This window comes from Lissotriton helveticus, chromosome 2_1, assembly GCF_964261635.1.
Source record: "Lissotriton helveticus chromosome 2_1, aLisHel1.1, whole genome shotgun sequence".
Lineage (NCBI taxonomy): Eukaryota > Metazoa > Chordata > Amphibia > Caudata > Salamandridae > Lissotriton > Lissotriton helveticus.
Genome location: NC_136059.1, coordinates 1676069347 through 1676095160, shown reverse-complemented (window position 1 = coordinate 1676095160; position 25814 = coordinate 1676069347). Strand labels below are relative to the sequence as shown.

Here is a 25814-nt window from a genome sequence, read left to right as displayed (position 1 = left end):
AATTTAGCTCTACCACACTTTTCTACTCCATTGCCACATAATTTCATCGAGTGCTCTCATTGCCAACCATCTCTGCTTGAAAATCAGGAATGAGGAGAAAGTAACTACATTAACTTTACACCCAGACTCTTCACAATAACACCTCGTGCAGCCGAAAATAATTTCTCCCCTAGGCATAAAGAGGTGCTGGCTTTGCCCCGCTCTTTGGTGGGTTGAAAGGTGGACGTGGCCTGGAGAATGGACCATTTTCTTGCAGATCACACGTGTGTTCCGCTTGTTGCTTTGCCTTGCACCTCTCGGTTGCACAACAAGCCAATGAAACGCTCGGGTGTGTTGGAAGGATTGTGGTTATTGTAGGACGGGAGAAGGACCCCAGGGCTCACACAGGTAAACTAAAATCTATATACAATGCCAACCTACCCATGTATTTGCAGAAAATCACGTGGCATTGCTCTGTGCACTCTACAAAGGAGGCCAAGGATTGGATGGCCAGGTGTTCTGAACTTCTTTTTTAACCCATTGACAGGCAATGAAAGAAACTCGCCCTGCCTCTCCCCTACAATAACCTGGATGGATTCAATTCAAAGCGTTCAATATACAAGAGTAACCTGTTGCCTGGAACAAAATACCTTAACAGAACATCCCGAGATAAGAAATGCTCTTAGGGAAACAGCATGGATTACCATACATGCTTTACACTCGCCGTTCAGAAATCGATCAGCGTTTTTTTCCTGTAAACTAGAGGCCATGGATACAGGGCCCCAAAGGGACCCGTTGCACTGCCTGTTTTTAAATCCTACAGCATCTGAAACCTGGTGGAACCCAGCCCACCGAAAGTCGCGAGTAGAGTAATAATCCTGATTCCGCGGGCCCTTTAGGCTTCTGTGACCCGGTGCAACTGCACCAGCTGCCCTAATGGAAGCAACCAGGTAGCTGCGGGTCAGTGTCTCCAGTGAGCGCATAAGCCCGCTAATGACCGGAGGCGGCTTCACAGCGCCTCTTGATGGGGGCCGAGTGCCAAGAATTTAGTCATTACTCACTACAAGCGCTAGGCCTTGTGAGACGGACACGGTTCAAACAAGCCACACTGTGAAAACAGAATCCTGGAGGTTGGTGATGATCTTAGGGAATGCAATATTACGTAAAGCATCTGAAATATGAAATATAAACAGAAACGCCATGGAATACCTGCAGTGTGAGACGCCAGGTTCAAGAGGGCTCAAGCTGCTACAGCAGATCGATACTCTGAACAGGAACACCATAGCTGCCAAGGTTTCAGACTGCTTATGAGTGACATGTTCAAAATGTCATTGTACTTATGAGTGACATTCAGCAACCATGAGGGACACTTTCTCGCGGGTAAAATCAAGTAATGAAGACAAAGGAAACATAAATATCAGAAATGACAACCATTTGAGGACCGAGAAACTCTAAGATCACCTTAAAACTGCTGTAAAACACCAAGAATGGAAGGGCATTAACCTCACAGGAGGTCCTCGTTGTGATAAATGTATGCCAAATTGCCAGTTTAAGAAACAAGGAGGCAACTGTTGGACGGGGGCCTTTCTACAAGAGAGGGGGAGGGGAGGAGGAGAGCTTCTCCCTTCACAAGGGCTACGAGCGCCTCTGCGTGTACACAGAAGATGGGGGGTCCTCTGCGCGCGCACACTGTGGGCTCTGCCATGACAGTGGGAGGAAGTGTGGGGAGAGGTGAGGCCCTCTGCGTAAAAAGGGGGATGAAGTGCGGGTGGGGGGGGGTGGGGGGGGCGGGGGGGGCCGCACGTGCGGATCAGGAGCAAAGATCCTTCTATCCTCACAGACGGGGGCAGGGGGGCGACTGCCATCGCCGGAAGTTAGTTAGTAAAGCTCGGGTACCACTGGCAGCCCCTGAACACACTGTGGGCTTGTGTCCACCTCGGGCACTCCTGCGCTCAGGTGCGACACACCGACTGCCCTCGCTGCGGATCTTCACGCACGGGCGGCTTCTGTGGACACTGTGGCCTGCTACACCCGCCCCGACTCCTACAGAGATTGTCGACATCTGCACTAATGGAGGGTCTTGCGCACATGTTCAGGGCCTTCCTTGAAACCAAACAGTGCTTAATTTGTGCCGGTGCGTTAAGTGCACGTAATTGATTTTAGAGTAATTAGTGGCTCAATCAGTGCCACTGCTGCACACTGCTTCTACCGCGTATGTGCTGCTGTTAGATGTGCTGGCATGGCTGTTGTAACTTGTTGAAGTACTTGTTGACTTCACTTGACTCCGCATCACGACTCAGTCACACACCTCATGAACCACACTAGTAAGTTCTCTTCTGAAACATGCACTGCAGTGGCTCAGTGTTGCCGGCCCAGTGGGCGGGACACTGAGTTGGGTAGGCCTTTGGTCTTCTGCAGGGGTTGGGGCTGTGCGCGGCAGCAAGCAGCGCGCGCAGATATTTTTTAGATTGCAATTAATCAATGAGCGCGCACTCGCTGCTTTTTGACACCACGCCCCAGCATACCTGCACGGCCGCATCGCACCGACTGGGTTCAACCGGCCACGCTGCCGCTGTTCAAAGTGACTAGTGAGAGGGGATCGCGATCTGGACGACGTTGGTTGGCGAACTTGGCCGCGTTGAAAAGTAGAAAGTACTTTAACAGCACAGCAGCAACAGGTGAGAGCGAGGCAGGGCCTGAATGAAGCTGCGCAGCAGTTTCGTTTAATGACAGTCGAGTCCTGAGCGAGTTCCCCCAGACTCCCACAGACCCGCTCCCGCTGAACTTACTGGTCCGGGCCCGCTCCAGGGTCACTGCCCACTCCCACAGTCAAGAACACAGCTTCTTGCGGCCCATGCCTGTGAGCCAAGCGAGTCCCACTGTTTAATTTATTAGATTTCAACTGATTATTATAGGTTGAGTTCATTATTGATGATGGCGTGGCAGCATGGAGATTATTATTATTATTATTATTATTATTATTACATTTGTACAGCGCACAGCTACCCAGAGGTTTTCCGGCGCTAGAGAACACAAAAGGATGGAAGGCTAGGCAACAAGCACTAGAGCACTTACTCTGTATTTCGGGATACTGTTTACAGAGAATTGGAGGAATACTTTGAACTTAACTGGGAATCCACAGACAGAACGGACATGGACTGGGATGCTATGAAGGTGGTACTTCGGTGGGTTTGCATGACTACCACAGTGGGCATTAGACGCACATTGGAAAGTTACCCAAGCAAGAACAAGTGATATTGTCATCCGAATCGATCCCCACGAATATGTCAGGGGATAACAGAATGGAATAACCAACGACAAAAGGTTGGGGAATTATGGAACCAAGTGGATAAGCATGTCTAGAGTACCAGCAAGAGATGTTGGTAAGTAGGGAGAGATTTCAGAAAAGCAAATGCAGCCAGCATTGAGGTGCGGGACAAAGAGTGGTAACTTGGTGCATACGCAACAGGAGCTAAACACTGCATTTGCAGAACATTTGATAGATGAGTACTAAGAACCACAGCCGATGGGGCGGGGGTGGAGGCGAAGCCGAGGATAATTTCCTATCTGGATGGTCTCTCCCTCCTGTGTCTCACCGTGGAGAATAGGGAGGCTTACGGTGCCCTGGTAAGCAGGCAGGAATTGATGTGTGCCGTAAAGGTCATTAACTCTGCTTTTTCTTCTAATCAATATATATTCCTGCAGATTACTTATGTGAGCCACTCCCAAAGAAACCCATGAAGGGAGGCAGTTTTAGGGCTGAACTGCAATTACGCTCAGGATACCTGCGATTCCATTATCACTACCAAATGCAAACAGCAGTACTTCAAGAATGAACGCAGAAACCACCAGGTCGCTGTCTGGCAAATCCACTGAATCGGGACACATGTGAAGTTGACCCTTTTTAGAACTTCTACTTCTCATAGGTCAGAAGGAGCATAGTCGGTCTCCCTCAAAACTTCCATAAAATAAACTCCTGCCCCACTTTGTAGCACTACAGGAGTCAGGAGGAAGCGAAGATGTACTCACAGTGGGCAAGAGAGGGGGGGTTTCTACACTGTGTACCTTAAGATCAGTAGACTGATAACTGCATGGCATATGGAGTAATGGCCCTAAAGACAAAAAGAAAGTGATAGATAGATAGATATACACGCCACACCAGTCACATCGTCTAGGTTCAAGGATTAATTATATTTAAACACCGTAATGGATTCACATCTGTGCATTTCGATAACGCTTTAGTATTGTTTCCATGTCGATGCATGACTTTAATTGGCAGGGCTATTTACACTCACATAATTATGGCGCCCATCAGATTGACAAAGGCTTCTGTGTAGCCGAAACGCGTCTCTTTGGTCTCGGGATCGAGGGGGGACTTAAGAAAACAACGAGTGTCGTATTTCTAACAGTTCAGTTCAAAGGCTTTATTTCGATAAAATCATATCATAAAAGCATCACAATGATATAAAAAACATTTACACAAAGACAACTTTCTTTTACAATTAGGAGCACACATTTTTAAACTTTTCTTGAAAAGTAGGATATAAAACAAGGAAGTTAAATATGTAACGCAAGCCTTTTTGCTCTAATGAACCATGTCCATGATAAGAACTTGGTTAGACCACAGACATATAATGTACGGGAGTCTGATATTAAGATGCGGAATGCTTCACTTGAATGCCTGGTACCCATAACCCGACAAATGGCTTTGAGCCACCGTTGCCCTGGGAGTACATAAGCCGGGCAAACAAATAGAATGTGTAACAGTCTCGATGCTAGTTGTACAAAAAGGGCAAAAAGGTGTAGTTTGGAACGGGGGTTTCCAATGAGCCGTTAATGCACGCACAGTGAGAGCCCCAACCCTAAATCTAAAGTATAGGGCCCGGTCATAGGGTTTCCAGATGATATCTAGATAGAGCTCTCGGAATGGTGCATCCTTGTATTTTAGAAACTCTTCCGTTAGCCTGCCAAGAGATGGGTCAGTGGTGGTTCTAGTGGCAACCCATTTCCAGTAAAGGATCTTAACGGTGGCTTTCGGGGGAGAAGACCGGCTAGTCCAGGCTTCGCTAAGTCCCAACTCCCCTAATAAGAATTTAAGATCTCTAAGCCATTTTATTTGTTGCCATCCTGCCATTGACAATACCTCCGCTAGCCCCTTTGCATACTTGGTAAGTTTGGGGGTTCGCCACAGTCTAGCCCACAGGTACAACGGCCGATATTTTGCCAGCTCGCTAATTAACTGGCAGCCCAGATCAAACAGCAATGGTAGCGTTGGTGTACTCTGCGGAAGTGACATAATGCCCCTTAAAAACTTGTTCTCAGACATAGTTAAAACATCGGTGTTAGAAAAGCCCCAGAGCTCAGCGCCATACAAGGCAGCGCCGACACCCTTCGCCTTATAAATATCAACAGGAGCAATTGGCCTGGTCGTGGAGGAGCGCTGCTCTTTAAGGTGCGCCCCCGTAACCCTCTTATGGCTTAGCAACATTTTGGTAAGGGGAGGGGCCCACTGCATGGTATCCGTGATACGAATACCTAAGTAATCAAATACTGTGACCCTCTCAAGGGATACTTGGTTTAAAATAGGGGGTCGGCCAAGTTTTTTCGGGGGATTTAGAACCAAGTACTTGGTCTTCTCTGTGTTGATTACCAGACCACGCTTGGTGCAAAAAGCCTGAAAGCTGTCTAGAAGGCCTTGAAGGCCCATCGGGGTCTTAGATAGTAGGAGCGTATCATCGGCGAATAAGAGTGTAGGGATTCGCTCCCCCGCCAGGGATGGTGCGTCTGATGGTTTTTCAAGCAGATGTTCAACAACCCCATTCACATATAGCGAAAAAAGGGTTGGGGCAAGGACGCACCCCTCTCCCCACCGGTATCCTGTTAGTTTTCTGCCCCTCGGTGCCCCACTTAACTTGCGCAAAGCTATCCTCATGTAACCTCACAAGGATAGACAAAATATTAGGGGGGATCCCCATGTCTGACAGCACCCCCCATAGGCAGCCTCTAGGTACAAGGTCAAAGGCAGTCTAAGTTGATAAACATGAGATAAAGACTGCCTTTGCCTATAACCACTGTTTTCCAATAAATTAACAACAGTCTAAATGCCTGCTCTATTGTGCAGGTACCAGCTCTGAAGCCGGCTTGATAATCAGAGAAAATCTCGTTGTCTTTAGCCCATAGATGTATTCTCTCTAATATCTCCTTTCCCACAACCTTCTGGGTAGAGTCTAATAAACTAATTGGGCGGTAGTTTGAGGGGTCGTCCCTCTGGCCCTTTTTATAGATAGGGACGACCTCCGCCCCCTTCCAGGATTCTGGGATTGCCGCTCCATTGTCAATAGCATTAAGTAAGGTATGAATGAGCTTCCCCCACTTTGGTAAATTAGAGCGGAGCAAATCCCCAGGAATACCATCGGGGCCAGCTGCCTTTTGGGGCACAATGCAGCTGATCGCATATTCCATCTCCTTAGTTGTAAAAGGGAATAAGGTGTTTTCTCCGAATGGTACTAGAGTGGTGCCAGGATCGGAAATAATAGAAGCTTCTGGCTGGCAAGAATACAAAGTGGAAAAATTATCAAACCAAGCCTGCCCCGTGATGTTACAGGTAATAAGGTTACTATCAGGCCTGTTCTTTGCCCTTATAGTACTCCAGAAGCGACCGGAGTCCTGCCCTGCGCTAGCCTCTCTTAGGGTTTGCCAATACAAGTTCTCCCACTCCTTTTTAGCATTTGCTACCGCCAAGTTATACTCTTTCCTGGCTTGTTTAATTAAGGGTTGTGACCTCGCCTTGACAGATTTTATTAGAGCAGACTTAATCTGTCTGCATACTGGTGTATACCATCCCTGCTTCCTCTTGGGCCTCTGGTGTCCAGTTTCCCTACCCCCTACTACTGGTACCATAAATTCATTCCCTATGGAGGTTATAGCCTCCTGGAACAGCATCATAACTCTAGAGGGATCTAGATCCTCTGTCGTGGACACCTTCATTGCGCCCAGCGTACTTGTTAATAACATATCAATAGCCTGGACTTTCACTTCATCTAAGGCAATTTTACTCCACTTGAGGCGTCTACCACAATTGGATGGGTAGACGTTTTTGTTGGACTTTGACTTACATATTGAGGCTACGCTGTTTTGTCTAGGCCACAAATGCTTTAAGGTTAAAGACAGCAAGTTGTGGTCACTATCTACAGTGGGTATAACTGCCATATCCTGGACAAATTGCCAGAGTTAGATCAAGGAGAATATAATCAATCCTCGATGTGTGATTCACCCTGTTGTACGTGTGGGCACCCAAAGGGTCCGAAGCTGTCCTACCATTTAATGCTCTTAAGCCAAGCTCAAGAGTCATAGCGTATTTCTAACAGTTTCCTTCTATGGAAGCAGGAATATTTTTTTTTTATTTTTTTATTAGTACACCTTTCCCTCTCAGACATTGAAATACAAGTGTGCTTCCATCCATAAATGAAGAAATCCTGAGAAAACAGGGACAGTCATAGTCATGCTTTATGTCCATGATCGGGGAGAACGTCCTTAAGAATGTAGCAAGTTTAAACACCCTACAAAAAAGAAAAACTAGCATTGGCAAAGCCTCACCTACGAGAGATCTACTAGCTGTCAATATTTTTGTGGTCATGTTGTACAGATGGGCAACACAAATAAAAGTAGAAAGTTTAATATATATATATATATATATATATATATATATATATATATATATATATATATATATATATATATATATATATATATATATATATATATATATAATACCGGCCGAAATGCATTCGCCATCAATCTGTTATTAAAGGCTCTGCCATTGAATTCCCAGTTGAGGTTCCTGCTTCTTTCATTGAGAGGAGACGATTACTTCATATAACTGCGCGCTTTCCAGAAGCGCGGTTCAGGAGCCCCCCCCATCACAAGTGGACTGGAGATTCTGGAGTTTGCCTCGGCACTGCGTGTTTCTTCATTTACTGAATCTCTCCAGACTCGCCGGCAGCCCGAGGATTTGCAGCGATACAGCAAGACATTGTTCTCAGCCAGGGCGGGTTGTATGCACCTCCTGCTCACGCTATTATTTTTGCTCGGACTAATGGTTGATGGGGTCTTGGGGACTCAAGGCGGGACGTTTCATTTCAGTTTGCGGGAAGAACGCTGTGCAGAGCACCTCTCCCATAGCTATTTTATTGGATTTCACCAATACCGTCCCACAGTATTACCCACCTGGGAGCCACTGCTGCATCCTGGGCAATGGAGTCCGAAAATTTCTGACCCTATGCATCATCACCTGGGGATCCTTCTACTGAGGGGCGGAGCTATCATTTGCACCTATCCAGCGCGAGTAGGTGCACTCTAACTGCAGAGCATCAGGACTTCCGTTTATTCCACCGCAGGCGCTGATGAGGCCATACCGGCCGAAATGCATTCGCCATCAATCTGTTATTAAAGGCTCTGCCATTGAATTCCCCGTTGAGGTTCCTGCTTCTTTCATTGAGAGGAGACGATATATATATATATATATATATATATATATATATATATATATATATATATATATATATATATATATATATATATATATATATATATATATATATATATATATATATATATATATATATAACCTAGCCATGCTGGCCACATCATTGTGCTTTTTTTTTTATTGCAGGAGGCATGACTGAGGGAGGGAGAGCAATAAACAGGGCGTGAGAAAAAAAAAAAGCTGTAATGCAGCCTGTAGTGTCGTTCATTGCACTTTTTTGTTAGAGTGGGTGGGGAACAGAAACACGGCAGGGGGAGGGGGCAATCTACAAAATGGTTGGCAGGCAGGCAGAATCAACACCTTAGCAGGCACAAGGAGGGTGCAAGCAAAAACACACAACAGGAGGGTGCAAGCAACAACAAAGTGAGGGCAAGCAAAAACACGGCAGTCGGGTGGGGGAAAGTAACTAAAGAAGGGGACGAGAAGGAAACAAATGGAAATTACATTTTGAAAAGTACATATGAAAAGCGCAATAAGGATAATTTTTTACCAAATGAATGTAAAAAGAAGCACGTTGGATAGACACAGGCACTCGCAGGAAGTGTTTCAACAATAAGAAAAAAGTTCTCAAAAGTTAAGCAGTGGAAGTTACACAAGTACTTTTGCCATGCTCCAGGGTAGGATCAAAAAGACGAAGCAAAGTATAGTCAGCACACACGAACTAAAAAGAAGCATGCAAACTAGAGTGAAGATTAAGCCAACAATTTCTTACCAATACTTCACCTCCAAGCCCACTATAAGCTTACAAAATATCTTGCAAGCGACGGTGCATAAGCGGTCTCCGACAAGGCCTAATAAGGAAGGTTTTTAAGCTTCCTAGTTTTGATGCTCTTACACAAGATAAAAGAAAACACCAAGCACTCCACAATAGCGGGGATGGATCACTTTTGTTTTTTAAAGGCTGAGGTAGCACAATCCTTTCTAGAAAGCATCACGAAGTGCAGAAAGATCTACTGCAAGATATAATGGACTCACGTTATTACTTAGTTCTACATGGGTAAAATAAAGCACATTCCATGATTTGCTCAGTGAAAATACTCTAATGATGTTAGTCTTTGGGAAATGTTTGAGAACCATAAAGACAGAGGGATTGGGTGACTGCAACTAAATGGAAAGGTTTCCAGATAGACCAGTGTCACTGAAATAGGTAACAAAATAACTACATACATGGGTATTTGAGAAACTAAAACCATGATGCAAACAGTAACAATGTATCCAGGGAGAAAAAAGTATATTGAAAGGACAAGTGCCAGTAGAGTGAGCTGCTTCAGCAATGGGTTGTTTACAGCTCGCTGGGTCCATGTTTTTTTATTATATGGATGTGGGCAAGACATTAAGGTACGTGTCCTTGATTTGTGTAAAAAATGCAGCAACATTTTGTGCGAGTCAAAATTTACTGCCTAGTACCATATTTTCGAGATTATGCCGCAATATCCTGGAGGATCCTGGCGCAGAAGCAAAACCTAGAGTTGTAGCACTGAGCCAGACTTCACATGGAGTAATGAAATGAAGAATATGGTAAGACAGGAAGATCACACCAATGGCCTATCCAAATCCTAGCTACAACTGTGGCATATTTCTTCAAGGAAAGGATTCAAATAAAGCAGTAAGAGTTCATGTTTAAGACGTGAGGGGGAAGCAGCCATAATCAAGAAGCTTCCAGAAAATAACATAGGAACCTGCAAAATCAACTTAGATACAAAAGTAATAAAACTTACTTCATTAATGACTTTAAAGACATCGTGAATGGCTTGTGGTATAATACCACAAGATGTGTTGGTGCCCATCATGGTGTAGGTTTTCCCAGAAGAGGTTTGTCCATAAGCAAATATTGTGCCTATAAAAAAAAATACATTTCCAGAAAAAGATTACAGAAAAGGCATATAAAAAAACTTCTACTAAAAGCAAAGATTTAAAGAAAAACTCACCATTGTATCCTTGAATGGCGGAATTAATTATAGGGACTGCCATTTCGTGGTACACTTTGTCTGTGTTTTCCTCAGAGTGGAACACACGATCTATGGAGAAAACATGGAATAATTACTTCAAGAAGCATTGTGACAAATGCAGAGTCATTTTTGATTTTATTGATGAACCCATGTGCCAGCACAATTCGGAAGAATGGTGGTGGTCATGGCAATATAACCAATAACTGGGATGCATGCTCAGAAGCAAAAGTTACTAGCTTGTTGAGCAGAGGATTGCTGAAAAAGAAAATTATACTCACCAAAAGCTTCCTTACCTTCTCCTGAACAAGGACAATATAATTTCCAAGCTGAAAGCTTTTACTTGGTGGGGGGGGGGGGAAGTTAGAGAAAAGGGGTACATGTCAGTACCCTTAAGAATAAATACATGTAGTGCCACGTGACTCAGTACTAAAATGAAATACAGAAAAGTTTCTTGCATTTAAAAATGGTTTCAGAATTAACCAGATCCAGAAATGTTGTAAATAAAATAAGTACATTATAGTTAATTTACTGAATATACGCAGAAAAACATGAACATAGTTTAAGGGATGGTTTACTGGAAGACAGTGGATGTGTCTTAGCCCTGCACATCTCATGGGGGACACTCACTTTCACTCTAGCAAACATCTATGCCCTTAACAAAGGCCAAGAAGGGTTTCTGAAACAGACTACAAGCAACCTTCTACAAACACATAGGAAGTCTGGATTGGATGAAACCTTAACTTGGTGACGGACAATGATATGGACATTCCAGCCGGGGCCCATCTCTGGAAGCAAGCAGGAATGGCTAGAGGATCTAGGGTGAAAAGATTTCGTGGACACAACATTTAAACAAATAACTATTTTACAAACTACTGTGCATCCCAGCACACATACACAAGACTGGACACTTCATAGGCACACCACAAATAATTCCCAAAGTAATCAACTCTGAGCTAGGGCAATATCTGATAACGCACTGGTCCAATTCATATTGGAAATCCATAAAAGGTATAGTTACAACAAATCAATGAAGACAGACACACCATCACTCAAAAAGACAGACCCAGGAGGAAATCACTCGCTATTTAGCTGAAAATTAAAGCATCATCAGCATTAAGATCCTTTGAGAGACACTTCGATCCGTCGCTACAACCACTGTAAAAGCCATCTTGGCTAGAACGAATGAGGAGAGCGAAAAGAGAGACAATATAAAACGTATACAATGAAATCCCAGGTTAAAATGCAAGATACAAACAAGGCATAGTACATTTCTCTGAACAAAACAAAACTATTATATTGGGAGGGGCGAGTGGGCACAAAATGCTTGCGGTAAGCATAGAGTAAGGATAGCCAGAGAAAGTATAGCGGTAAAGAGAAGCCAACACGTAAGGCATATCAAACAAGACCCTGGCATCCTACAAGAGTTCAGAGCCTTCTATAGCACATTATACTACGCTAAAAATAGATTCCCAAAGCAAATTGGAGATTACCTCTCAAAAGTCAATATCACAAAAAGACAGTCTGCCGCTCTTTTGATCCTCTTCTGATTTACCCTTTAAACCCTCTCAGTGTGATACATGGTCAGATTCCATACTAAAAGCTTTGATCACAGATTCCGAAGCTTGGAAAAAAACGTGTTTTACACCTCTTATAGGCCGATATCACTTCAGCACGGACAATAAACTGTTCACAGGAGTCCTGGCCTATAGACTGAATCCCTTAATACTCAGGCTGGTAGACCCTAGCGTAGCAACAATCTTAAATGGATCACGCACACCATAATGGACCATGTTAGGACAACTAAGAAAAATGCCCTGCGTGTAGAAGTAAATAACGCGTTCCATTGGGTGTTCTTGTCCTTATTTGGAGGAGACCCTAGTATTTTTCAGCTCTGGCCTCAAGTTCCGTAAATGGCTCTTTAGAGAACACACCAACCCAATAGCAAGGGTCAGAGTCAATAGGATCGCTTTGAATCTACTAGTAATACAAAGGAGCGTGAGGCAAAGATGCCCACTTTCACCAGCTCGTTGCTCTCTATGGAACCAAAAGGTGGAGCTATCAGTAATAAAAACCGGGTGATGCACATAAATGACAGATGTATGCAGATGATGCCGTAGTCTCTGATGCTATAAAATAACTTCCAGGGATTACAGAAAATGGAGGAATGTAGGAAAGTTTCAGGGTTTTACTTAAACCTGCTGCAAAATCTCCAATTAGGAGAACTCTCCCCAATAAAGAATAGGAGGAGCTCTATGACATATTTTCAACCAACTTCAGCAACTTATCAGACAGGGAAGCCATATGAACAAGCATTTGCAATGCAATAGGTCTCGCATTTACGCAAGCTTGAGCTATTGGCATTGTAAATGACAATGCCTTTTATTTAGGTTTTAAAGACCAAAACATAAAAGAAAGGTGTTGTCATTTACATTGCCACTAGCTCAAACGCGTGTAAATGCGAGACCTATTGCATTGCAAATGCTTGTTACTATTAGCTGCAAATTTTTTGGTTTGCTACTGACTTTGGTTTTCGATTTTGTTGCATGTATATTGGTTAGTATATAATGGTCATGTTTTGTTTTCTTCGCTTCGAAATTTATTATGCATTTTTTTTCAATTCAACATCTGAATGCCATGGGGCCCATCTAACACTTCATAAAATGTTCAAAACAAAAAAACAGAGGCCTTGAGTGGTCATAGGTAACCAACTCACATAGTCTAAGTTCAATTTAGGTATGCAAGGGTTTTATGTACAAGTTAAAACTATGTTTGGTTTTCTCAAACTGTTGATTTGTACTCGAAAAATACTGCTGGTATATCTCCCAGTGTTGGATGGAGGGCTTTTCCTAGGAAGCTTGCCCACACCCACAAACTGACATGTGTGGGAATATTCACAAATGTTGGCATAGTATATTGTACCCGGGGCACGGTTGAATACTTACTTCTGTCAGACCCATGATTAAATTTGTTTCCAGGCTGGTAATGGGAAAGGTACACCAGTGGCACGGCCAGTGTGTCATACGCCCTATTTTAAGGATGCAAAGGTACCTCTGGGCCGCTGTTTGACCTGTAAAATTTAGCAATAATGAGTGTTCCGTGGGCCTCACTGGGGTCTTGGCACCACTGCTACTGCACCAACGGAAGCTTTGCCATTGAACCCTCCCAAAACTGGCTGAGTTCAAGGGCAAGTTGTTCTGCCATGGGAAACAATATTTCCCTGTTATCATATTTTGTTTAGAAAACATGTATAGTATAATTGCACTACAGCAGTGCGTTTACACGTGAAAATGCCCACTATGCCCGTTTGTACAAGTGAAAGTACGCACTATGCATAGTCGCACTTGCGTAATCATAAACACAATAGACTAAAGGAATTCAGTAGTTTCTATAGGCACCAGTGACTGTTAGCTTACAGGAATACTCCAGGAATCCTTCGTGAATTGAGAAGAAAAGCTAGAGATCAACTCCAAACACAGGCTGAAACCTATGGGAATTTCAGATTTTTTGTGAATCTGGCTTAGTCTGATAGAAGACGACGAGAGAGTTAAGAAAACCAGGTAGAGAACTTGTTGTTGTCACAGGCAGTGACATTGAGAGCCATGCAGGATCTCGTGGTTGTAATGCTCAATTTCTTATGGGCACCAGGAGTATATTTTCCCATCTTTCATTTTATGAGCTCACTCCAAGGGGCAAAATTACTACTAGTTCCAAACAAGCATTTGCAATGCAATAGGTCTCGCATTAGGAAAGTTTGAGCTATTGGTCTTGTAAATGACAATTTTTTTTATTTATGTGTTGGTTTTGAAAATAGCTAAATTAATAGCTTTGTCATTTATAATGCCAATAGTTATAACTTTCGCAAATGTGACACCTATAGCATTTGTAATGCAACATGTTTTGTATTTACGTGACTTAGATGTATTGATAGTAAAAAAAAAATGGCTTTTAATTTTTTTAAATCATTAATACTTAAAGTGATTGTAATTTATAATGGCAATAGCTTAAACTTTTGTAAATAACTTTTTTGAAGATTATGTTCAATGCATTTCATGGTAACGAAAATCCAAGAACAGAATTGAAATATTAACATCTTTTTGTGAAATTTGTAATAAAGCTTGAAACATTGAGAGAACATATTTGAACGAGTGATGCAGGGGCGGCGCCGAGTGATGCAGGGGCGGCGCCGAGTGATGCAGGGGCGGCGCCGAGGGATGCAGGGGCGGCGCCGAGGGATGCAGGGGCGGCGCCGAGGGATGCAGGGGCGGCGCCGAGGGATGCAGGGGCGGCGCCGAGGGATGCAGGGGCGGCGCCGAGGGATGCAGGGGCGGCGCCGAGGGATGCAGGGGCGGCGCCGAGGGATGCAGGGGCGGCGCCGAGTGATGCAGGGGCGGCGCCGAGTGATGCAGGGGCGGCGCCGAGTGATGCAGGGGCGGCGCCGAGTGATGCAGGGGCGGCGCCGAGTGATGCAGGGGCGGCGCCGAGTGATGCAGGGGCGGCGCCGAGTGATGCAGGGGCGGCGCCGAGTGATGCAGGGGCGGCGCTGAGTGACACATTCTTGGTGCTGAGTGACGCTGGGGCGGCGCTGAGTGACGCTGGGGCGGCGCTGAGTGACGCTGGGGCGGCGCTGAGTGACGCTGGGGTGGCGCTGAGTGACGCTGGGGTGGCGCTGAGTGACGCTGGGGTGGCGCTGAGTGACGCTGGGGTGGCGCTGAGTGACGCTGGGGTGGCGCTGAGTGACGCTGGGGTGGCGCTGAGTGACGCTGGGGTGGCGCTGAGTGATGCTGGGGTGGCGCTGAGTGATGCTGGGGTGGCGCTGAGTGATGCTGGGGTGGCGCTGAGTGATGCTGGGGTGGCGCTGAGTGATGCTGGGGTGGCGCTGAGTGATGCTGGGGTGGCGCTGAGTGATGCTGGGGTGGCGCTGAGTGATGCTGGGGTGGCGCTGAGTGATGCTGGGGTGGCGCTGAGTGATGCTGGGGTGGCGCTGAGTGATGCTGGGGTGATGCAGAGGGCAGAAAGGCACAAAAACCGAGTCTAAACAGAGGGCACAAATGCACAGGCTAGCCTTGATTATTAAAAGTGATGACAGTGAATTGAAATCAGCTGAAAGAAACAAAAGTGAAATGAATAACCAAATTTAAACTACTCCTCAGGCACTTCAAGTGCAACTATTCTCAATAGAATCATATGTAGTTGATCTTGCACCCATTAATAGCAACGCTGACAAACTCTCCAGGTATAGAGAGCCACAGGGTATAAAGACACACCCAAACATAATGCTCGCGGTGATATGACCTTTCAATTTACCAATTGCCGTTTTCGAAACTGCATCATTCGTGCTTTTCACGTCTAGGGGGTAACACTCAATTATTTAAAGTAACTCCTCTCTAATCATGCAGACCGATGAAAAAATAATGATGAAACTGTATCTCACCCGGTCAGCCGGCAACACCACAGAGTGTGTAAATAAAGTGCCTAAGTAACAAAGTATCTCGGGCGATGCAGAACCCAGATTAAATATATGTTAGCATCATGCCTCAGTAACGATGTATATACATATCGAAAAACTCAATGTTACAAACATGTGACAAACCTGAAGAGTGAAATTCACGTTTCAATGGATATGCTGCAAACGATGCATTAAGATGACATGCAGCGAAAACCGGCGTTTTTGGAGATTCTGTCCGCGTTGTGCTGGCAATAGATTGCTATGATATTTATAATTTGCACAGGAACGTGCACTAAATAGGGGCAGAAAATGGGAGAACTGTAAATAATATATAGAATGCCTAACAATGAATGTAGAAACAAATGCCGATAATAAGCCCACCACTCCAAAATCATAAGATCTGGGGTACCTGATAATTAAGGTACTGGCGCCACGTGTGCCTGTGTGGTGATTAAGATAACAATCCTGTCGGCGCACAAAATTTAGTGATGGCGTGTGGACGGCCCGAAAATAACCGTGAAATTAAGCTGTTGATAGTGTCGTCATTCTGTGGAGGTAAGGAACAGGGCAGTTTAACTAAACAAACAAACTGCTCTAATCATTGACGCGCTGGCATGCGCTGCGTGCTCAAATAATTACCTGCAGGGCAAGGAATGCCTCCTCACAGACTGGCGCTGCATGACTAATGCTACGGGGCTGAAAGTGATTGAAATAACGATCTTATCAGGGCACAGGATTTGATAAAAGCATGTCAACCGCCCGGAAGTTGCCGTGAAATTGGGCTGCTGATAATGCAGTCGTTCTGTGAAAATAAAGAACACAGCATACTATAATGGTGCATCATGGTCGCAGCGTCAAGTGGGGATAGCGATGCGTGATGTTGGCCACCAGTGTAGCTACAAAAAAAGAATCACAGAAATCGCAGTGTATTTGTATGGGATGCTAAGAAAACAAGGAGGGGGATGCTGGAGGGGGGGGCTAACGAGATCAGGCGGGAGAGTGGGCGGTGAGAGAAGGTCAATGAGCCCCGGGGGCAGTGGGAGAGAACGTTTCGGACGCAGCTAGGAAAACAAGCTCTTGGCATTGCTGTGATTGGGGGGGGGGGGGAGGAGAAATGCTGCTCGGGAGCAAATGGTAACGAGCTCGTGAATGGGAAGAGCGGCCGCGGGAGGTGGGAGGGGAAGTCGGAGAGTGCGAAGTGCGGGGGGGCGGAGCCTTTGAAGTGACGGTTAGAGTTGCATCAGGAAAGCTAAACCAGCAGGCGGATGATCACATGCAATTGTGGAAATCCACCGGCTAGTTTAGCTTTCCTGATGCAACACTAATACTCTCCCCTATCCATTCCTGTGGAATGGGATAGGCTCGACCTAAAAAAGCTGAGAAACTCCATTTTGCACCCTTTTTTATGCTTTCCTTTTACAGAATGTGGAGCAAATTTATTTGTTCTAGTCAATATCGTGGACAGTGAAACCACTGCAAAAAGGACACGCCGCATCTGTTCCTTTAAAAGAGTTTAACGTATCTAGATTTTTTACACAAAATACTGGGTCCATGAACTCTTATTAGCAAAACGAAACTGATGGTTTTGCTTGTGTAATAAATTGATTTGGGCTCCTGTTTAATCTCTTTTAACTTTAGAAAGGGGAAGGCAACTTTATTCTGGCTAATTTCCGTCATTATAAGCACAGCAAAAAGACTAAGCATGGGCGTAAAATCCGTTCCGTTCGCGGATTTTCTGCAATTTCGCGGTCCGCGAATCTCGCGAAATTGCAGAAAACTCTGCGAAATCGCGTTCGGGCGGATTTTCAAAAACTGAAGTACATGAAGCACTTACAGGGTTACAGCAGGTGCCCAAGTTGAAGCTAATTTCTTTGTAACCATTTACAAAATGGTTACAAAGAAATTAACTTCAACTTGGGCACCTGCTGTAACCCTGTAAGTGCTTCCTGAGCGGCGCCTCCAAAGTTGTTGCCTACTTGCAACTATTCTCTGACCCTGCTCTGACCCTCGAAGCAGGGTCAGAGAATAGTTACAAGTATGGCACAATGCTCCAGGCTGTCACAAAAGTTAAACCACAACCGGTGAACCAGAGGGTGGCAGTGGTGAACCAGAGGGTGGCAGTGGTGAACCAGAGGGTGGCAGTGGTGAACCAGAGGGTGGCAGTGGTGAACCAGAGGGTGGCAGTGGTGAACTGCCCGGGGCCCAGTGGGTGTGAGCCCCGTGCTGCTGAACTGCCCCGGAGCCCTCTCAGTGTGAAAATCATGTGTGCTCAATTGCATGGGAGCCCTCTGAGTGTGAGCACACATTGTGCTAAGTGTCCCCCTGCCCCCAGTACATATATACCCGTACCGCACAGCACCATTATGCTCTTGCACCATGAAGTCTGGTGCCTGGATGCTCCTGATCCATGTAGGTGGTACCACCATCTGGTGCAGTCAAAATGTAAAGTCATAACTTGCTACACAGCACCAATAAACATGTGTCCCCCCTGGTACCGGTATGCGCATGTACCAGGCGTGGAGCACCCGCATGCCACTGCACCTTACTGCCCAGCGCCAGCATATGCCTGTACTGGGCAGCTTAGTATGAGATGGGACATTGTCCAGCAGCAGCAGCGGCCTGAACCCACTGAGCAGGATCAGAATGGCTTTGTACCAACACGCGCAGCAGAGAGATCTTTGACATCTGAAGGATTCTGGGGTCCTGTGCCAAACGTATTTTTGCATCCAAGAGTTTCGAGCGCCTGTGACCAGGAGGCTGCTTTCTCCTCATCTGCTGCTCTGCTCGGTCTCTGACCCTTTATAAACAAGATGCATGTGAACTTGCATAGAAGCCCCGCCCGTTTGGCCCCATCCACCACACACTAGCGGTATGAAACGTCTTCCCGCCCGTCCCTACTATAATGGCCAGCTCACTCAAGGGACCTCGGCGCCTTTTGACGCGCTGGCAAAGTTACAGGCACACGTGGTCACATATTTGTGCAAATGGCACAAAAATCCGCGAGTTCGTGGGAAAATTTGCGAACTCGTGGACTTTTTTGGGCGAGGTCAATGCTCCAGGATCCCCACAGAAGGAGCCATGCCTTCTCTGGACCGGAAACAAGCTACCGAGGACCGGTTTCTGGCATTTTAGCAGTCTTCAGCCCGGCTTGCTTGAACGGTGATGGATTAAACCCAGATCAGTTGACTGGGGGGGGGGGGGAGTGCTTGTATTGCCAACGCTCCGTCCATCATTTCCTTTGGTTTTTCTTTGTTCCATATAAGTTGGCAGGGTATGCTCAGAAGTAAGTCCCATGCTCACTTTGCCACTGGATTCAAGCAAGCCGGGCTGAAGACGGCTGAAATGCCAGAAACCGGTCCTCTGTAGCTGTTTCCGGTCCAGGGAAGGCATGGCTTGGCAGTTCGGGCTAGACTGTTCCAATGAGGCACAGGGTCAGACTGATTTGCATATGGCCATGTCTGAACTGGGGTGGCAGAGTGGGCTAAAGAACGGTGATGGATTAAACCCAGATCAGTTGACTGGGTGCGAGTGCTTGTATTGTCAACGCTCCGTCCATCATTCATGTATTATTTCGTACTGTTGCTAGCACAATCCCCCTCATCTAAATATTCTATAACCATTCGCGAATGCTCTATTTTAAATCCAGCATCAGTGGAACTTTAATTATACTTCTATGAAATATTTTGGGCTTACCAAAATTGAATGACTTTACTCCATCAATTTGTAAAATGCTGTTTCCTTCTGCCTTCCAACATAGTGGCACTGAATCAGTCTGCTCCTTATTTTTTTCCCTACAAAGGAAACAAAAATGAAAATGTATGTTAAACAGAAGTAAAATGGTAATCCCTCTCAGGGTTAGGGAGCTTAATGGCAAGTAGTTCATGATAATATAAATAGGATAGGATCCTACCCTCACACCCATACCCTACGGCAAAAAGAGCACCTATGCTATCCGATTATTAAGGCCCGGGAAAGTCTTCTACATCGGATTAATCTTGGTGGCCATTACAACCTTCCTCCACATATCGCATTGCCCACCCTCAACCCATCCTGTACTTTCCAGAGGACTGACATTCTGTCCAAGCCAGAAACATGTCTGAATCCTACTTTGTGGCTAAGGAGGGCTACACAACAGTTAACTTTCTAAGAATATGAAAATGGATAAAATGGCAAGTAGTGTTGATACTCAAATAGACTGATTATGAAAATATTATAAGGAACCCCTTCCATATCCAGAACACAAAGCTCTTAATCTGCTTTGACTCTCAGAACACAAGTATTTATTTATTTATTTATTCAAAGTTTTATATAGCGCGAACAAGATCCTTACAGATATCAGAGCGCTTCACAAAGACAGGGAAGGGGCAACAGAGTAAACAGAGATAATGGGAACAGTATAATAATCAGTGACAAGGTAATAACATGGATGATAAAAACAAACATAAAACCAATCCATATATGATCAGGTAGGTAACATGGTAACATGGTAATAACATGGTAATAACATGGTAAGTAACATGGTAATAACATGGATGAAAAAAAAACAAACATAAAACCACTCCATATATGATCAGGTAAGGGAGTAGTATATAGCAGCACAGGTCATTGATCCCACTACCATGGCGTACAGGTGGATCAGTAAACCAACGTGTATCATATCTTGGTCGGTAGTAATAGAGTAGCGTAATAGTGCCCCCAACAAGTCGAGGATAGGCAGAGCAGCGATACAAGCAATGCAGAGTCTCTGACCCAACATCTGTAGCGATCAGGAGATCTTGGCCAGAAGCATTGTTTTCACCTCTTTCTTGAAGAGTGCAGTGGAGGTGATTAGCCTTGTTTCAGGAGGGAGCGCATTCCAGATCCTGGGTGCCATTCCTGAGAAGGAGCGTTTGTAAGTTTTCGCTTTCCGAAATCTACGAGGTTTCAGGAGTAGATTTTTAGTACTCCTATTGGATCTCGACCCTCCTGATATAGACAGCTTTTGAGCGAGGTAGTAGGGTGCCTTGTGGTGCACGGCCGCGTGTGTCACAGTTGCAATTTTTAGCTGTATTCTGGCTTCAAAAGGCAGCCATTTTAGAGACTTTAGGTCTGGGGATATGTGCGAGTGCTTTCTTGAGCCAGTAATGAGTCTCGCGGCAGCGTTCAGGGAGGCTCTTAAGGGTGCAGTTGTGGATAGCGGGAGACCGCTGAGGGTCGCAATTCCGTAGTCTATTCGAGGGATGACTAGAGCTTGTAATATCAGGTAGCTCAGAAAACCAAGCTGAACTTTATCTTCAGGTAAAGAACATCTGCAAACTAGCTGAAAAAAATGCACTGAATATTAGCCATTCACAAGGTAGTTTCCCCCTTTCCCCAATCAATGAGTTTTAGTACAGTTCAGCCAGAAGTTACAAGCTGTTCCTTAATATTAGACTGCTTTCGGTGAGATAGTAATAAGTATGTAGTGATAGAAAAACCCCAAGTAGAGCTACCATAACCAAAGAAGTGACAATAAAGTGGTTTTGTACTTAAAAACAAGGGTTATTGGTATAGACCGGGACATCTTGATCAATCTATTTTACAATCCATGGAGACACCAGGCTGTTCTTCCAGTCTTTTCCACTTAGTGACTGTACCTCTGGTGGAGGTGACATTTTATCCCTGTTTGTAGTATAAGGGTCTCATCAGGACTGAAATTCCCTGGGGAGAATATATGTATATTAATCATAATTTATCCTGTTGTAAGGCCTGGAATGCCCCCCTATTTAGGACAATCCTGGTGTAAAACTTTCTGTGAGGCGGGCTGATATAGTTAGGATTTTTTAAATGGTTACAGCTCAGGATGTGGCTTATTTTTACCCAGATGGCTTGCAGAAGAGAGCCAGGGAATACCACTTACCCCGCTGCATAGATCATAGCACATCTTTGATGAGGTTAGCAGACACAGTGTTGCCTAAACTTCTGCCTCTTCATAGGAGCGGGTAGGACCCGGAGATTGCTGTCTTTAAGGTGAGGACAATGCAGACTGAGTTTATGGTTTTGTATATTGTACGACTTGGCTCTTTGGGATTGGTAAAGGTAGATGGAACGTAAATAAGGTTAAAGCATGTGAGATTGTGTACAAGTGTTGCACAATATTAAGTTAACCCGCTGCATGGAGGGTAGAGTGTTTATCCCAATATAAATTTGAAAAGTGGTCAATGTAGGGGGATTTGAAGATGGGAGTCCAATATGTGTTCTAATATTTCGACAGAGTGATGGCTGAAAGGCCTAAATCTTTAAACTTAACCTCCAATTACAATCTGAGACCTCAAATTACTGTCCTAGACCCAATGTCCAGAAGTCATATCATTGTCTATGAGATGCATGGTTCGAGGGTTATATTTTCTTGATCGCAGAGGGAAGTGACCAGTTGCCAATTTAGTTTACAGCCAAACAATTGTGATTAATATTTAGAAGTATTTGAAGAGTTTAGATTTCTAAAATATGTTGATGAGGAATGTGTATGCATGTGGATAGTTACGTGGCCACAGAGTGAGGTCCGTGTATAATGTTGTGTTGTATAATGTTTAAATATAGGACTAAAAAGACACATTGATGAATTTCTTACGTGTGAGGACTAGTGTAAAATAAAAAGAAATATGGAGTAGACAGATAAAAAAAAGTTAGATTATAAAACTGCTAGGAATACTGGGGACTTTGAAGACTCATTTAGAACGCATGCAAAAGGCCTTTCCAGGTGATCTGAAAAGGTTACTAAAGTATTGTAATAAATGGTTTAAAGTGACTCAGAAATACACATATCCCTGGCCAAAGAAAGGGACATTTGATAACAAAATATTAGAGCACATTGTTACACACCTTAGGACTACATACATAGGAGCTAAATTGCACAAGTGAGAAGCCACTTTAGCCATGTGGAGTGTCTTCTGTGAAAAGGACACATCTAGTACCCTCTCTGCTCTCCCATTCTATGTGAATCTGCAAATACTTCCCCAAGGTAACTGGTATTTATCCATTGGCACTGCTACAGGAAGCCGCAGTGGCATTTGAGAATCTTGAGGGCGAGACACCTTCATAATACCTGAAAGGATCCCCTAGTGTTGCCCCACAGATGTCAAAACCAAGACACACAAGTACTCCCAGACAACAAGTAAGGGTGGGTGATTCAGTTTTCAGAAGAATTAGAAGCACAGTTTACACTGCAATTAGATCCAGGCTCTCCCTAGGAGGGTAGAGGTGAACAGCAGGGTACAGGAGACTGTTTAGTCACTTGTTTCATAAACATTGTACTGGTTACAAAAGATAGATATTACTTGGAAGGATAGTTAAGGAGCGAATATCTACCTCACAACAAAGAGGTGCAGATGATGCTAGGTGAAATGACTATGTAGACAGGGCTGTTAGTATGGCGCGATGGCCAGTATCTTCAGAAAGCAATGAGGGTTTTAGGAGGACTGATGATAACTTTCCACCTTGGCAGAAGGTCATGTCAGTTTCACCAGAGTGTTCAGGAATGATTATCGCAAAGTGAGGATAGAGGAGATGCAAGGGAAGCAAAGAGAGAAGGACGTTGGGATAATTTGTCAGGACAGATTCAGGGAAGTATTGAGAGGATGGCAAATAGAGTACATTCAATGTATAGGCGCATAGACGACATGGGTGAAATAGTTTGATCTCCAAAGGCTAGGAAACCTACGGTTGTGATTTCAGGGAACACTTGGCCATCCAGATCCCAGTAAAGGATCTTGTGAAGTTATAGGGGAGTGGACACTCCATGATAGACCAATACAGCAGATGAGTGTTCAATCAGTTCTACATGGCACTGAATTCACCCCAGTGAGATAGTCACGAAGGGTAAAATAGTTGGTACAGTGTTGTAGCCTGTGACCAATTTAACAGAATGGACTGAAGGTTTAGCCCCACATATGAGTCCATGGTCACAGGAAGGGTCTTTCGATCCATGTGATATGGCTAATGCTGAATATTGCATTCTCTATGGTGAGGGAGATCCAGACTGGGATTATACTTTAAAAAAAAAAAACTTTCTATTGATTTTTTCAAACATGGTACACATCTAGTCATTTATACTCTCAACATCTTGATGTAATAACTGTCTGATCAATATACAGCTTTTAGTAACAATGTTCTATATAGTAGCAGGTAGTCAGTCATTAAGGTCTCTGTTGTCCCTCAGCACAAAAAAGTACATCGGCATGGTTACATCAGAACAAAGAGTATAAAAGAAAAATGGGAATACAGGTCCGGGCTTAGCTTTGGGGGTCGTGAACATCATACAACAGTAATATGCACAGTACAGTAGTGGCCTACCTCGCCTCATTTCAGGCGCATCTGAACAAAGTGAATAATTGCAATCATCGTATTGTCAGCTCAATACATTGACATACCGTTCCTACAAGGGACTCTAGGCATAGTAGAGACGTGTGCGCGCAATGCGCTATAGTGCGTGAGGAGGCCCATCAGTCTGTGGGGGATCCGTCTGAGAGTGAGACAATAAATAACATTGCAGTGGGGCCCATATATCCCTGTGTCTGGAGTTAAGAGGCAACAGTTCCGCATATATCGCAAGTTGCTCCCGACAATAGATTAGATCGTTAATCCACACTTTGAATTTGGGTGCTCTTCCCCTACCCCAACGGCATGGCACTCTTCTCTTAGCCATCAACAATGCGATGGCCACAAACTTTCGGTGCTCTGCTTGCAATAGTTTAACATAACCCAATAGGGCCATCAGCGGTGCCGGCTCAATCCGTATGTTTACCATGAGAGACAAAGCTTCAAAAACCAGCATGCAGTACGCATATATCCCCGTACATTCCCACACCGGATGCAGGAAGTCAGCTCCAGGGGCTAGACATCTGTCACATGTGTCAGTCTCCCTTAGTTTGTATCTGTGCATTCGGGCTGGGGTGTAATATAATCTGTGTACACATTTATAGTGAATTATTCTTAGCCTACTACTAGCTGACACCTGCTCAGTCTGTGATGAACAGGATTCCCACTGCTCATCAGTCAGAGCAGTACCCAATTCCTGGTCCCATCGCGCTCTCGCCAATGCGGCTGGTTCCTCCCTCTGTGTATGCACTCTACGGTATATTGATACCACCAGGCGTTTGGCTGTCGCGCCCTGGAGTGCCAGTTGCAGTGGTGCAAGGACCGATGGCTCCGCAGGGAAGTCTGGGGTAATAGAGCGGATTCCTAGTCTAAGACAAATGTACAGAAAGGTGTCTAATGGTGTTTGTTGTAAGCCCTGAAAGATATGTTCAATCTTGCGAAATTTCCCCTCGTGGTACATATCCCCCCAGGTTTTAAATGTGTGTACACTCCATAAACTTATGAAAGAGTACTTCCTGAAGAAGAGGCATAGCGGGGTGATACACAAGCGGCAGCAGTGGTGAGTATAGCATAGGTGCATCCAGCATCTTACTTATATGAGCCCATGCAGCAATAGTGCAAGTAACAGTAGTTGGTGTCTTGTCTCTGCCGGGAAGTGGACCATACAATGCACCGCCAATAGGAACTGGCAGAGCAAGCCAATGCTCCGCCGCCACCGGAGGCATGTATCGTGGCTGATGCACCCAGAAGTAGGCGTAGTGCGCCTGTGTGCTGTAATAGTACACTTCAAGGTTGGGTACTCCAAACCCCCACTGGGAGTAGGGCCTAATGAGAACTTTCCACTGTAGCCTCCGATGCTTCCCTCCCCACACCGACCGAGTCAGTTCCGACTGCAGCATCTTAAAAAAATACACTCCCGGGTAGAACGGTATATTCAGAAACAAAGCAGTTGAGGTAGTATCACCATTTTTTAATCAAAGATACTCGTCCCGTCATGGAGAGGGGAAACGTTCTCCAACGTGGTATGTGGTCTGTTATGCGTACCATGGTCGTTCCATAG

At 44.9% G+C, this 25814-nt stretch overlaps 1 protein-coding gene across 1 annotated transcript in view; it reads right to left on the bottom strand.

Annotated features, from left to right (window-relative positions):
* Positions 1-25814, bottom strand: part of LOC144818836 (uncharacterized) — a 1999126-nt gene that overhangs the window by 1893767 nt on the left and 79545 nt on the right. The window contains 3 exon segments of the mRNA XM_078676624.1: positions 10243-10361; positions 10453-10542; positions 19613-19710. Coding sequence (XP_078532750.1) covers positions 10243-10361; positions 10453-10542; positions 19613-19710 — 307 coding nt within the window.